This window comes from Merops nubicus, unplaced genomic scaffold (assembly GCF_000691845.1).
Source record: "Merops nubicus isolate BGI_N331 unplaced genomic scaffold, ASM69184v1 scaffold41915, whole genome shotgun sequence".
NCBI classification, from domain to species: Eukaryota; Metazoa; Chordata; class Aves; order Coraciiformes; family Meropidae; genus Merops; species Merops nubicus.
Window position 1 is genome coordinate 260 of NW_008611055.1, and position 14,090 is coordinate 14,349.

The following is a 14,090-nucleotide window of genomic DNA, read 5'->3' on the forward strand; positions in this document are numbered from 1 at the left end:
AACCTCACCCTTAGTTTACAACACTAGCTGTGTGATGTGTCTTTCTCATCTGCAGGATATAAGTGCTATTTTGATGATGATGGATATCCACCCAGGAGACACTGTTTTGGAAATTGGCAGTGGGTCTGGTGCCATGAGCTTGTTTCTGTCAAGAGCAGGTGAGAACCTGGCTTTAGAAAACATAGAAGCTGTGTAATTCCTTTACCACGCATTGCCTTCTGACAAAACACTTAAGGTCATTTCTTAAAAGTTCTGCTGCTGTTTCATATATATTTCGTTGACTTAGAGGAAAATTATATCTGTGCCAGAGCCAATACAGGGACTGCAGGCCATTCTGACTGCATTTTGAGGGCTGCAGTACAAAGGGTTACTAAAGGGCCCGCAGAAAGCTGAGTTTCAACTGTTGGTATTGTTGGCTTTGGCCTAACTGTACTAGCCTCTTTCTCCAATCTCTTACCTTTCTCAGTTTCCTTTTCCCCATCTTGATGGACTATGTGAATAATTAGATTGCTGGGTAACAGGAAAAATGCCTATGTGGACACACACTTATTTTATTCATGTTACACCTGGCCTGGTTTGTTCGAGAATTCCATTCTCTGAAAGGCAGAGAGCCTTTGCACTTGGCAAAGTGAGTGAGGGTGAAACCTCACCCTTCACCTCGTTTGTAGGCATCCTGTTATTGGACCACATTTCAGAGTAATTTCATTTATTGGCTCCTGACAGAGCAATTTTCTTAAGGAAAGGAAACAAAACCAAACAAACCCCCCACATTTGTTGCTGGAACTGCTTTTGTACACACCTGAGAAGCAAAGCAGCATTTGAGTTTGGTTTTCGAATATTTTCTTTAGTGTGTCTCTGCTATTGCTGACTCAATGTTAAAGGACTTCCTAGGCTAAAGACAGGATCCTCATTGTGGATTGACCTGCTACAGCAGAAAAGCATGAGTTGCGTATCCTGAGGGCTTGTGTTCAAAGACCATCTTTGTGGGCAGCCCACTGCCAGAGTAGCTGGGTACCTGAGGGTGCCAGCAGTGGTCACTGAACCTGAGAAGCACCCATCCATCCTGAGCTTCTGTGAAACCAGAGCACTAACATTTCTTTTTTTACTGTTTCCCAGTGTGTGTCGTAAGGCATGGTTGCAGGCCACGCTGCCTTTGTGGCTGTACTGTAGCATTCAGCAGTTCAGGATAGAAGATGCACCGGCACTCCCACTTAGAGCAGCCAGGTGTCTGTGGGGGATGCTGCCTCTTGCACTCAGGTGAGGGAGACAAACTGAACAGAGAGGCTTCTCCTTTTGTTCCAAGTCTGTTAAATAGTCTTAGAAACCGACCACAGCAAATTAGTTTTCTCTTCCTTTCCTGGGTAGCCATGCTGTGTGTCTGCTGTCCCTTGGCAAGTGCTCCAGGGTAACAGTGCAAGGCTTTTCAGAAGCATGAGCTTTTCTGAGGAAGTTTAGTATTCAGCAATATGGTACCAGTGCTGTTGATCCAGCCCTGCTCTGGGATGCCAGGTCATACTGCTAAAGGTAACACGAGGAACTGGGAACGGTTACACTCAGTGGATGGTACAAACCAGAGCACTGAGCTCCATCAGGAGCTGAAAACTGGCCGGTTCCATGATGGGATTTTGAAGATAGCATGGCATTATCCTCAAAGGAAGCATTGCTGCCATGGGAGCTAGGAGCTGACAAAAGAGAAGATGAAAGTCTGCACTTCTCTTTCCAGAGATCCATTGGAGAGCGGGGAAGTCAGAGTCATTAGCTTTTCCCATTTTCACCTACAGGCTGACCCTAAACCTGAAGAAAGAGATTTCATAACTGATGTTGGCTAAGGCAAAATTTAGCCTTTGCTCAATGCAGCAAATTATTTTCTGCCGTGGGTATTCAGTCCACTGTGGCCATTTTGTACAAACACACCGGGACTCACCGATCATTCTCCTTTTTCAGTCTTGTCCAATAGTTTCTTTCTGATCACTTTAATTGAGCTGTAACTGTGCCAAGGAAGCAAAATCCAGGTCCTTGCCAAACTGTTAGCCCTGGCCGTGGGAAGAGGAGTCCTGTGCCCCAGTTCAGCTCTGTCTCGAGCAGAGGGGAAAAGCTGCGGGATTGTATTGCTGGTTTCAAATGTTCTGAACTTTAATCAGCACCATGTACAGACATCATTAGTCACAGCTTAACACAATTTGGTGCTGACCCAGAAATAAGTAGATTTGATTTGTTCCTTCCTAATGATGGCTAATTTTGCCATCATTTAATACAGTGCTAGACAGGTAAATGCCAGAATTTAAATCTAGTGGACACATCACAAGGTCCATAGAAGTATTCATTTTCAAATATTTCCTTGATTTAAGACATTTCATTACTTCCTCTTCATGTAACTTTCATTTTATGTTTTATTGTCCATTCCTTCTGTAATCTTTCCCAGAAACTGGGAAAGATGACATGCAACAGGACAAAGTTAAGACTCTGTTAAGAATGTGCCATTTGCCACAATTTTAAGATCTTTGAGAACTGGAAAATATGATGTTTGCAAACTCGACACTGTACAGCTTCACAGTGAAGAGTTTTGCCTAGCTATTTTAACTAGTTGTTGTTATATTTCCAGAAGTTAATTTCAAAATGTAGGAAATTTTTGAAACAAGCAGTGAAGCAGTAAGACTGACCCCAAAGTGAACGATTTTATTCTTCCAGTCATTCCCAACTGGTAGTTTTGAGTAGTAAGGAGTTGGTGCTACAATTCTACAACTGCTTCAGGTGATCAAAGGTGACACTGCTGAAAACTTCCCTCTTTACTTGTTGGCTCTGGTCTCTATCTGATCCAGGGAGAGGCTGCTGGGAAACCCAGCCCTTCTTTTACTTATTTTTCTGAATGGATTCACAGAAGGATCACATAGGTGAGGGAAGGAGCTTGGTCACTCCAGCCCAGAATAGCTTGAAAGGTCACAGAACCTCACCTGCTGGGCAGCTGGTAGCTGGAGGCTGCCTTTGCCCATTAACAAGTAGCAAGGAGAAAGAGAAGTTATTGGTGTGATAGGTTTGAGAAATTTGAGTAACACAAGGATAAAATAATGCTGCTGTCTGTGCCTCGCTTTCCTTTATGAAGAACAATGTGTGTGGGACTCATAAGGTAACTTTCAACACAGGATATATATGCTTAAAGCAGGTAATAATTTATTACAGTTACAGACAATAACAGGAAAATAAGACCGTTTAAATCAAAGAGTACTCTTGAAAACTTCTCTAAGGGGCTGAGATCAGTGAGCATGTCCAGGGTTTGGTTTGGTTTTTGGTGTTTCTTGTGGGTTTTGTTTGTTTTGTTTTGGGTTTTTTTTAAATGTCTTTCCCCAATCCTAAGAATAACAGGTGAAGAAAGAACTGCACATGGGAAACAGCAAAACTTTGTGAAAATGAAGGTTGGCAACAAAATTTAAATCCAGCAGTTTCAAATCTTGCTGACAACAGAAGTAGTAGTCATTGGTGCTCAGCTTTATAGCACCTGTGAGTAGTGACCAGTGTTGCAGCTTTCTGGGCTGTAGCAGGAGAACCATCAATTGACAAGGTCACAGATGCCCAGGTTGACGTTTGCTGCAGGACTTACATCAGGAGGACGTCGTAGGAAGAATCTCTGCTGCTCTGTTTTAGCTCATCCGTGGAATGATGGATTTCAGTTTGTAAAAGAACTAACCCAGCACTGTGTCTGCACACATTTTTTAAAATGTTAATTAAAAATAAACTAGGATTGTTTCATATGTGATTATTTCCTAAAGTGAAGGTGAGATTTAAAGGTGTATTCTTATTATTAAAGGTCTTCTGTTAATTACTATACTTATTTTTTCTAGATTCTTTGCTACAGGGGAGGAAAAGTAGTGAGTCTAGTGTCTCTTGTTTGTTTTCAGTTGGGCCTAAAGGACGTGTTATAAGTTATGAAATCAGAGATGATCATCATAATTTAGCTAAGAAGAATTACAGGCACTGGCGTGCTGCATGGGAAATAGGACATATGGAAGAGTGGCCAGATAACGTGGATTTCGTTCTTAAAGACATTTCAACAGCTGCTGCGGATATGAAATCTGTAACACTTGACGCAGTAAGTCAAAAAAATCCCCCTTATTTGACATTTATCTGTTCAGCATAAATTAAAACTTCAGTACTTACAATGGGATTCCCATATCTGGCTAAACATGAGAAAAAACAACCATATCCTGATCAATGAAAGAAACCTTGTGATTTATTTTTTTTTTTCTTTCTAGAACAAATATTTTCAAGGTTGCAGTTAACAGTTTCCCAAATGAAAAAGGGACGTGGCTGTAGTTCAGAAATACAGTGTATCAGCGCTGTCTTGTAAGCAAGACAAACTTAATTACTTGTATTTTGGAGAAGCAGATATTTTTGTATCTAAGGCATGTATTTCAAACATTAACTGTAAGAAAAATACATAAGCTTATTGAAAATGTAAATAGGTCAACACTTTGCTATCAGCTATGTAGAAAACAGTATGTAACTGAGGCCCAAGTTAGAGCAAGGAGTGCTGTGGCTTCCTCTCCACTCCTGCTCTTCTCATCCAGATTTCATGAAGGGAGGCACGCTGTGGAGAACAGATAGACCTTAACCACTCCTCCACGTAAAGCAGGCAAACTGCTTACAGTAATGCTTTAAACAGGCAATAATTGTGTTAAACTGTTTGAGCAAAGTCATACAACACACAGCATAAAAATAACTTCTTTTTAAAAAAACCTTTACAAGTAACAATCTACAGGAAGGATCAGATACGATGTATCTCATCCTTTAACAGTTTGAACAGTTTTCTAGCAGGAGATGGATAAACTGCCAAAGAAACAATCTTTCTAAATCTTGAAACAAACAGCAAGTTAGGTGTTGAGACTGTAGCGTGACCTTTTCATGATAAAGTTGTGCTTGAACATTTACTTTTCTTTTTACACTTGAAAAGTAGATATCCAAAGGTATTAGTAAATGCACTCTTCTAAAACTTTTTATTAATGTCAACATTATGGAATTTAATTAGTGTGAGGTTTAATGTCAACACAGGACTGATGTGCTGGTGAAATGATACTTAATGGTTTAACGATACTTACTGGTTTAACAGAAATTAACTAGGAAGTAGCAAGGGCTTTGGTTTTTGTATCTGTGGATCTCTGATTCCTCAAAGTTTTTGAGAGGCAGTTTTATAACTGGTTTGTGGTTACATACTGCTGTTGTATGCATTCATTTTCTGTAGATAAATATTGGTTTTTCAACCACTGTTATGGGAAAGACAAGATAGGTACGTATAAAATATTTACTGGGGAAACATGTCTCTTTCTCTGGCAGATAGTTCTGGATATGCTTCACCCTCAGATTGCTCTGCCTGTTGTACACCCAAGCCTGAAACAGGGCGGGGTGTGTGCTGTGTATTTAGCAAAGTAAGTATGGACTTGTGGCACTTGGGCATTTACTTGGGCATCGCTTACCGCTGCTACAAAATATACACCCAGCATTAAGGAATTATTATTATTATGTGAATTACTCTTCACCATGTAGTTTCTTTTAGGAAGTTGTACTCAGTATAAATTACACTTGGCCAAATCCTTTGGCCTTTCCTTTGGAAATGCTCTCGTTTTGGTCAGTGGAAGTTCTCAAGTAATGACATCCTCAGAATAACTGTACTGCTTTCCAACTCAGAGTCAGGTTGCTAGCTCCTTTACCCTAAAACTGCAGGACTCAGGTAAACTCAAAGGTAAAGAATGTGACAAAGGCAGCAGAATTGAGACAAACAGTGTATGATTTGAGTTCTTGAAATACTACTTTATCCTTTGTGTTTCTTCAAAAGTATCACACAGGTTATTGGCCTTTTAGACAGAATACAGACCTTCAAGCTCCCTTTTTTGTGTGAAAGGATCATTGAGGTAACTCATAGAAATTGGTTGGTAGTCCCTGCTAAAATCAAGAATTGCAAATCGAGCCAAATGGTGGAAACTCAAGAAAATATTGAAGAAGCTCCTCAAAAGGAATATGAAGAAATCCACATTCAGGATCAAGTAGTTCTTAAAGAAGATGAATTCAATGGTAAGAGCGCTGTTTCTGATGAGATACCCTGTTGCTGCAATTTGATAATCCACGGATATAATGCAGGTAAAGTTTATAGGAAGAGTCAGTATTTTTTTCTTAGGTTAGCTGAGATTGTTGTGAAGAATAGACAAGCTTTTGGACAGCCTATGCCTTGACAGGTTTGATAAAGGATATATTAATAGCTATTTAAGTTTCTTTTACTAAAAATACAGCCTAAATAGAAAGTATACTGCAATCTGCAAGTAAAGAATGACCACCTTTCTATTACTGTTTTCAAAATGTTATTTTTAAATAAAACTCAGTCCTCTCTACTTGTCCTGTCACTGCTTTAGAGAACCCTGGTGGGCTTAAGGATTCCATAGCAGAAATGTTACCAGTGTGCTCTACTTTGTTGTCTTGGTGTTCTAGCAAAGCCAAAACAAGATGCCTTCTGCTAGAAGATATCTGCAAATTCCATACTGGTGCAAAGAGGTCTGAATGTCCAGAGAGGAGACAAAAAAAGCACTTTAACAGAAGCAAAAAGACTATTCAAATACGTCAGGGAAAAATAAACCATACACATTGGCAACTCTAGTCTGCATGCATATTTTAAACTTGTTGGAAAGAATTAAAAAAAAAAAAATTACTCTTCACAGAATCATTTTCTGGTGATGGTGAAACATTTTCCTCGGTGCCTTACGTTGCTAGACCGTCTTGTTGGCAGGAAGCTCATTCAGGTGAGACACTCGGAAAATGGTTTTTATCGTAAATTTTTAGTTGTATTTTCTTTTTTTTTTTTTTTTAGTAAAAAAGCATTTGACATGCTACTATATCATGAAATCTTAAAGCTTTAAAATAATAAAATAATCATTGTATATTGAAATACTGAAGTAGTAACTTGTTTTGTTTTTTAATTAGCATTCCTTACCAAGCTGAGAAAGTTTCGACCACTTCATTCTTGATGCTGCTGAGATGTTAGCTGCTAATTTGAGGGTTTCATCTCAATAAAATAAAATGTTACAAAGTAGCTCCTAAATTTTGCCAGTTGTGTAACTTTTAAGTAATGACTGCTTTGATTGCTAGTGCATATAAAGTTTGGAATCCCATCTACTATTTAAAGGGAAGAGTTTTAAAAGAATCATCAGGATGGTGTTATGATGCAAAAGATGGTTCTGCAAAGCACGGTATCTGCTCCTTCTCACCAGGTGTATTTCACTCTTCATTGCTTGTAAACCAGTCCATGGATGTGTCTTTGTTCCAGACCCTACCTGGTCTCTTTTTGCTGGATGGGCTCTGACAGTCTACCAGAAATAAGGAGAAAAAAGATTTAGTAAGAAAATAATGGATCAAAGTTTGCCCTTTGAAATGCAAGTGAAGCAGCTTCTGACTTCACTGGCTACCACCTGGTGGCTATCAGTTTCTTGAAGCACAGCTGTAAGAGGAACTGAAAACTACTGAATTTGTTCTCTTGATACAGCTGTGCTTATCTCAAAACATCACTTATTGGCACGTATGGCTTTAGTTCACTTCCAGCACTTCTGCTGAAAGTTCCCTGCTTATTTGTGACCTTTATAGAAAGCATTATTTGTGAACTATATAGAAAGCATTCACAAACGGGTCAGAATGAACACTTTTTTTTCCCCTGACCTTTACCAGATATGAAAAGCAAGATGTCTCAAGTAAAACCAGATTTAAAATTAAGTCTTTTAGGGTCTCATGTAAGTATCCACACAAGGACATAGTGATGTTTAATACATTAAATTTATTAAATTACACGTTGCAGGAACCTGACCTGTCCTGTATCTATAGGAAGAGTAAAATGCCAGTTTTTTCCAAGTTGAGAGATCCCTTGAGAATCACAGTTGTACTGAAGCTGTCAAAGGTGGTAACACAATCCTACTATAACAGTGAAAGTTTGGATACTGGTGAGAATAGAGGCAAAAAAAATAGAGCTATAAATAACTGTAGCCCTATTACATAAGTTATACTAAGTATACTATGCTATCTGCAGGGGTTAAGCACATGGCAGTATCTTTGCAGAACTGAGGCCTTGTACACTCAAGCATGTTCCACTCTTACACAAGGAGCGTTTGCTCCATAACTGCTGTATGTAACAGAGGCTTCTCATACAAAGGCTCAGGACACTATTTTGAGTAGATTAATGTGCAAAAATAATTGCATAGAACACTTGCATTATATTCTATTCATACCCCAATCTTAAAAGGAGATCTTGTATGGACTGTCAGTGATTGAGAGATGGTTAAAGAAAAACATGAATTGTGATTTCGTGTATGCCTAAAGTGATGACAGCAACTGAGGAGCCTGCTCTTTCTAAAAACTGCTCTGGACAAGAGCACTGTATCTCACATAACACGCTCTTTTAACTTGCTTGACAGACACCAGTATTTTTACTGTTTCTTCTAGCCACTCCTAAGCATTTAAAATAGGTTTCCTAATTTAATTTGTACTGTAGGAATAGTAATAAATGCCTAAATAGACTGGAACTCAATCCAAAACCTACCATAGTAGATGAAGGTTATGTGAAGAGATGCAAAATCTAAGGCCAGTGGTAGTTCCAGGGAGTCAAGAGACAAGAGGTGAAACTGAGAGGAGGGCAGTGAGAGCAGGGTCCTGCCGGGGTAACCGCGTTCCTAGCGGGGGTGTCTGCTCGCGCAGAGATCGCGTCTCTCGTGCCAAGGACACGGTCCTCCCCGCAGTACTCTGGAGGGCAAGTAGGACCCCAGCTGCCTAAACTAATTGAAGATGGTTTGCAATATTAAACCATACCTTGGGCATAATAAAAAGGAGAGTCAGCGAGCGCTTTTTCAGTTGGAAGGGCATCCTTCAAATCCTGGGATGACTGTATTTCCATCATCTCCAAAGTGCCAGCAGATGCAGAGGAAGACGACGATAATCCCAGTCGCACAAATCTTCCTTTCTTGCCGCAGAGCAGGCAGTCTGCAGGAGTAGCGCTGGGGCCTCGGGGCAGCTGCACTCGGTCGTCGTAGTTCCTGACGGCCCCGCTGTGGTGCGCGGAGCGCTCCCGCTGCCAGGCGTAGTGCGTCGGAGCGATGGCCATCACCTGTCAGCGCAGCCGCCGCGGCAGGGGCCGGGAACACAACAGGGAGCGCGCAACTGAGCAAGGGGGATCCGACTGGCGCGCGGCACAGAGCGGGCATCGCCCCTTACCCAGCTGCCTCTGCTCACTAGCAGGCTTGCTACCTGAGCCATGAGTTACGTGACCCTCCTAGGAACCGGGTGTGGAAACACCTTACAGCCTTGTCTATTCCTGTGAATCATTACAAATACCAGCCTGTGCTTGCACGCTGGGCTGAAGATGGAGTCTTTTACTCAGTATCACTGTTGGAAGCTGGGAGTGTATGCTGGGAAAAGCATTCCACACTTGCCTTCTTCCTTCTCCTTTTCCCATAAGCACCCAGACCCACCCCCAGAGCTGTGATTCTAGAGTAAATGAGAATTTCTTTTCTGCAACCTACTGTAAACTTCATGTTCTTAGAACGTGACAGAGCTTTTCCAGACAGACACATTACACCTGAAAAATGAGGAATGTCTTTTTTCCCCCCCTCCTAATATATTTGAAAAACATAGGTTGTAACACTGCACTAATGGTAGAGAATGTTTGAAGTGTGTGCTTCTGAGTTTTTTTTAAATGCTGTGAAAAACCCTTCCCTTAAAACATCATTTGAAGTTCTATTACTAATTTTAAGGGGATTAAAATCTCACCTGACATGCTGGGATTTTTATTTGAAGGTTTTACTTGTGTACAAACTCATAATTTGTAAAGCAAATACAAAATTATTTCTAAAGTGAAGTGAAACCGCCTATGGTAAACTTTAAATAAAAATACTTACATAAAGCAGAAAAAAATCTAGTCAATAAAAACTTCACTTTTAACAGTAGTGCAGTGTAAAAATATTCTAGTTTACCTACACACTTCAGGGAAGAAATAATCTGTGTGGAGCTAGATTGCTAGCTGGTGTTAGTGGTTGAGATGGCAGCGTGTGGAATATTAAAACCCTCCCTACCTCTTCACAGCAGCGTCTGCTTACAATAGCCCTGTAGTCAATTCTACTCCACAGTTGATCTCTTAACTTTAAGAAATCAGGGAAGAGCTTTCTCCAGGCTTTTCCCAAAGCCCATGGGAAAATCTCATACTTGGATTCTTCATCGTCTTCTTCAACTGTATTTGCCAGATACCTTCAAATATATATATATACATGTTTGTGTCTGTAAATGTTGCTTGGTCTTAAGTCACTATATTAGCATATTTTCTAACATTAAAAGACACAGTATTGGAGTAGTCCTATCTCTTAATATTGTGGGGAAAATTGCTAACAAAATACAACCCTCTCTCTGGAGTACAGTATTTTCTCAATCAGAAAGTTCCATATGTGTCCTTTGGGTAAATAAAACTTAAGCTATTACAAAAATTGCTTTACTCTAGAGCCTCCTAAATTAGTAGATATGCAAGAACTAACATATCCTAAGAGCTTTCTCCAAACTCGCAAGATGCCCTTGCACTAAAGTCAACAGTTTCTGACTTATTCTCTAGATAAAGCTTAAAACTATCTTATGAAATCTTAAACTCCACATTTTCTACTTTAGGGATTTTAACTATTCTTGGAAAATCGTGTTGCTTTCATTAAACTAGCAGCAAATAACTAAATACAGGTCTACCTTCATGTATAAATTAAAACCTTCAATGATTTTTCTCCATGTCTGTACTTCTGCCTTCCTTCACTATATTGCTACTTTGGCTTCTGGGTCATCTTCTCAGACAACAAGAAAATATTTTTCATCTGGAGCAACCTGATACTGAACCACAAATCATACCCCCCAAAATTACGACTTTTTGTCTCCTCTCCAGTTTTCTCACTTGTTCCTAACTCCAGTATCCCCTCTAGTTCCAGTCTCGCCAGACTCTTTGTCCCTTTCTTCTGGCCTGGCTTTTCTCCCTTCAGTAGAGTCAGACTCCTGCTCCTCCCTGCTCTGTGGCTGCTCCCCACAGTACCCCTTCCCCGAGGAGAAGGGACCGTCCTTCTCCCCACAGCAGCACCCGAACCGGAGCACCTGCGAAGCGCTGCGACAGAAACAGCCCGAGCTCCCCGGCACCGGGACTGCTGCTGCAGCACTCTGCAGCTATGGCCAAACGTGGAGAGATGATACAGGCGTGGGAACGCCAGACTCTGATTGCACCTCTGCCTCAAAGTAGAGACATTTTAGGACTGTTACAAAAAGTTCTCAGAAATTCTTTAGGAACATTTTTACAGTTGACACAAATCATGTTGACAGAAACTTTAATAAAAAGTTACTCCCCAGGTGCATATCACAATGAAATATTTAGGTACAAATAAATGCCTTAACGGCTGGCAAGGACAGAAAAATAGGGTCTTTTAAGAGGAAGCGAGAGCCACGTTTACGTTGCAGTGTATCGTCCTGCATACATTTATTGTAATGCTTAAAACAGTTGGATTTTGTTTGGTGGGCAGAATGCTAGGCTATGCACCAACACAAATGTCCCCTCACTGCTGCTTGAGTGTGCTCCACACAGGAGATGATCAGAGGAAAAACAATGGATTTGCACAATTAATACATGGCACATAGATTACGTTTCTGTACTTCACCTAGAACCCAAACAACTACACGCTCATTAAAAAAGTCACATCACCTATCATAATTACCAGTGGCAAAAACAAAGGAATTCAATAATGCAAAGTTTGTGCTAATAAACCCAGATAATTTAAAAGTACTTACAGAGCAACAAAGAAATTGATTCTGGTATGTTCATTTGTTTCAAAGTTAGCTCTCTTGAAATAAACGAAAGTCATTGCCAAGAGATACTGTTTCAAAATGTAAAAGGAAGTATCAATATATTATTTCAGTATATAATTTCCTAAAAAGCATTCCACGTTTATCTCGCACCAAGATATTTTGATCATTTTTATCAAAGCGAAAACATAAATGGGGTTCCCTGAAGCTTCCACACGAACATATTGAAAAAAAATTACTGCCCCTCCTCACATCACAGTATCAAGTGATTAAGGGCAGATTTTTCACTCTTTTTATATATATATTCTGTTAACAAAGAAATACACTTACCTTGTCTGCAATTTTACAGCAGCAGTCCATCCAAAGGAAGTCTTGGATTAGATCATCATCTGCAACAAAAGAAATTTGTAGCATTTCTAACACTTGTTAGAAAGTATTTGTAAACAAACGTTAAACCAAATAAAAAGAAAGAAGGCAGACCTAGCAGAGGAGAAACTGAGAGGAGAAAGATTAGATATGAAAAAACTTAAGTGACAAAGGAAGACAAACTATCAGAAAGGCAAGGTGGAAAATCCAGTGACTGCATTTCCTTCATTCTCAGTAATGGCCAGTGAAGGTGAAAAACCACCAGTATTTTTGGTACTTGTGTAACTTCTTTCCTGCATTAAGTGGTTCCATCCAATAGCATACTGTTAGGTCTGGTGAACCACAGACTGTTGAGATCTCTGCTCCTCGATTACCTGACGGCCTTGATAAAGCAACTCTTGCTTATCTGTGGCCAGTCATCACTGTAAGCACGTACCGAAATGGGGTTACCACAAACTTATTGACTTCTGTATTCAAGGTGCAGAGAAAACCCAGTGGTGATCTTCTGCTATTACTTAACCTCTTCATTAGTACAAAACTTTATACGAAGGAGACACAAACAGAAAAGAGATGCTACAATTCCTCAGATTTTCTTCCCATTGCACTTCTCCCCCAAAATGTTTATTCCCACAATAAATAATGTGTTTATAAGACTTTGTAAAACTGGGAATCCAACCTTCCTTAAGCCTTCTGTAAAACAAGATGTGCGTTGTTTTACATGTATTTGTTGAAATATAAGAGAAAATGAAAAGGAAAGGGAAATGATCATAAAAGGAAGTATCATACCACCTTGGTTTCATTTGTAATTAGAAAGCTACTTTTCATCATTTTGGTAGCCATTCTTGCATTTTTAAATTAAGGATTTATGCACTAAAATATAACAAAATACATTTAGATGAAGATGTGGCCATCAGTATCTACATAAAAAGCACTCCCAAAATTCTTGACTTTAGACAACATACGTGCTTAATAGTTTTCTACTGTTCTGTCAAAACATTGATATCACTCATTATTAACCTACCAAATAACTTAAAGAAAGCTGTCATTTCCTGACGCTGAATAACTAGACATGGGCCCTTTGGACATTTATATTTATGACTAGGAACCTTTTTTTCAACATTTTCTTCATGGTCTTTAGAAACAGGTCGCTTTAGTCTAATAAGGGTTTTTTTCTGATGTGATCTGGATGCACTCAGTTTTACGTGAACAGTGACTGTGGGAGGTGTCTGACACACCAGATTGTGTCTCATTTTGGCAAGTAAAGGTTCCTGTCAAAAAAGAAAAAGACATTAACTATAAAACCAGCCAGCCTGAGCCATAGCTTTTTGTTCAAATGAAGCATTTCAGTAGAGCTTGTATGTCAGGTAATAAAAAAATTAATTGTATCAGTACTAATCATAGTCTTGTGCCCTAGGAACAATGTAGATTAATTTTGTTCTAATTTGATAAAGCTCTTTTTTTCAGTGCAAGGAGCCTTCAGTCTTTTTCCATTCAAAACTTTGAAAAATAATAAAAAAAAAACCTTTCCGGAAGAAGTTGCCATTTGTCAGATCCTCACAGCCCTACACACTTGCTTAGATCTACCAAAAAATATCCATTCCTCCTCTCCAATTTGTGATGGGGTATTTTTAAAACACTAACAGAATTAATTAAGCCATAGAACAATACCACTAAAGTCTTGAGGACTACACTTTTTATTTGGTTATAGCCATTGGGAATAAAACTTACCCCTCAAGTAGGACACACCCTGAGGGCATAACCGACGAAACAAACCTGAGGTGCTCCTAGCCGAGCAAACCACGGAGAGCGCGAGCGGCGCGCGGGGACAGGTGCCTCTGGGGGGGGCGATGGCTTCGCTCCCGCAGCAGATGCCCCCGCACAGCGCGGCGCTG

The 14,090-nt window shown here is 39.9% G+C and overlaps 2 protein-coding genes across 2 annotated transcripts in view; one reads left to right on the top strand and one right to left on the bottom strand.

Annotated features, from left to right (window-relative positions):
* TRMT61B (tRNA methyltransferase 61 homolog B (S. cerevisiae)) overlaps positions 1-7,004 on the top strand; it is a gene marked incomplete at its 5' end in the record, with an annotated part of 7,252 nt that extends 248 nt beyond the window's left edge. The window contains 6 exons of the mRNA XM_008941102.1: positions 56-158; positions 3,894-4,084; positions 5,326-5,417; positions 5,825-6,060; positions 6,699-6,779; positions 6,961-7,004. Of these exons, the coding sequence (XP_008939350.1) occupies positions 56-158; positions 3,894-4,084; positions 5,326-5,417; positions 5,825-6,060; positions 6,699-6,779; positions 6,961-7,004 (747 nt within the window). The remainder of the gene's footprint in view (positions 1-55; positions 159-3,893; positions 4,085-5,325; positions 5,418-5,824; positions 6,061-6,698; positions 6,780-6,960) is intronic.
* A 250-nt stretch (positions 7,005-7,254) lies between these two features.
* Positions 7,255-13,448, bottom strand: SPDYA (speedy/RINGO cell cycle regulator family member A). The gene is made up of 6 exons (XM_008941101.1): positions 13,220-13,448; positions 12,163-12,221; positions 11,818-11,903; positions 10,089-10,260; positions 8,830-9,124; positions 7,255-7,343 (listed from the first exon to the last, which is right to left on the bottom strand). Exons 1-6 carry the CDS (start codon positions 13,446-13,448, stop codon positions 7,255-7,257), a joined length of 930 nt encoding a protein of 309 aa, XP_008939349.1.
* Positions 13,449-14,090: the final 642 nt, after the last annotated feature.

What these genes read in the sequence shown, in the direction of transcription:
- SPDYA (XM_008941101.1), bottom strand. Translation starts at nt 13,448, where the DNA reads ATGAGACACAATCTGGTGTGTCAGACACCTCCCACAGTCACTGTTCAC. An exon ending in AGCTTTCTTTAAGTTATTTG is followed by an intron (nt 12,222 to 13,219) that starts GTAGGTTAATAA and finishes CTTTTGTTGCAG; the next exon opens with ATGATGATCTAATCCAAGAC. An exon ending in ATCAATTTCTTTGTTGCTCT is followed by an intron (nt 10,261 to 11,817) that starts GTAAGTACTTTT and finishes ATATATTTGAAG; the next exon opens with GTATCTGGCAAATACAGTTG.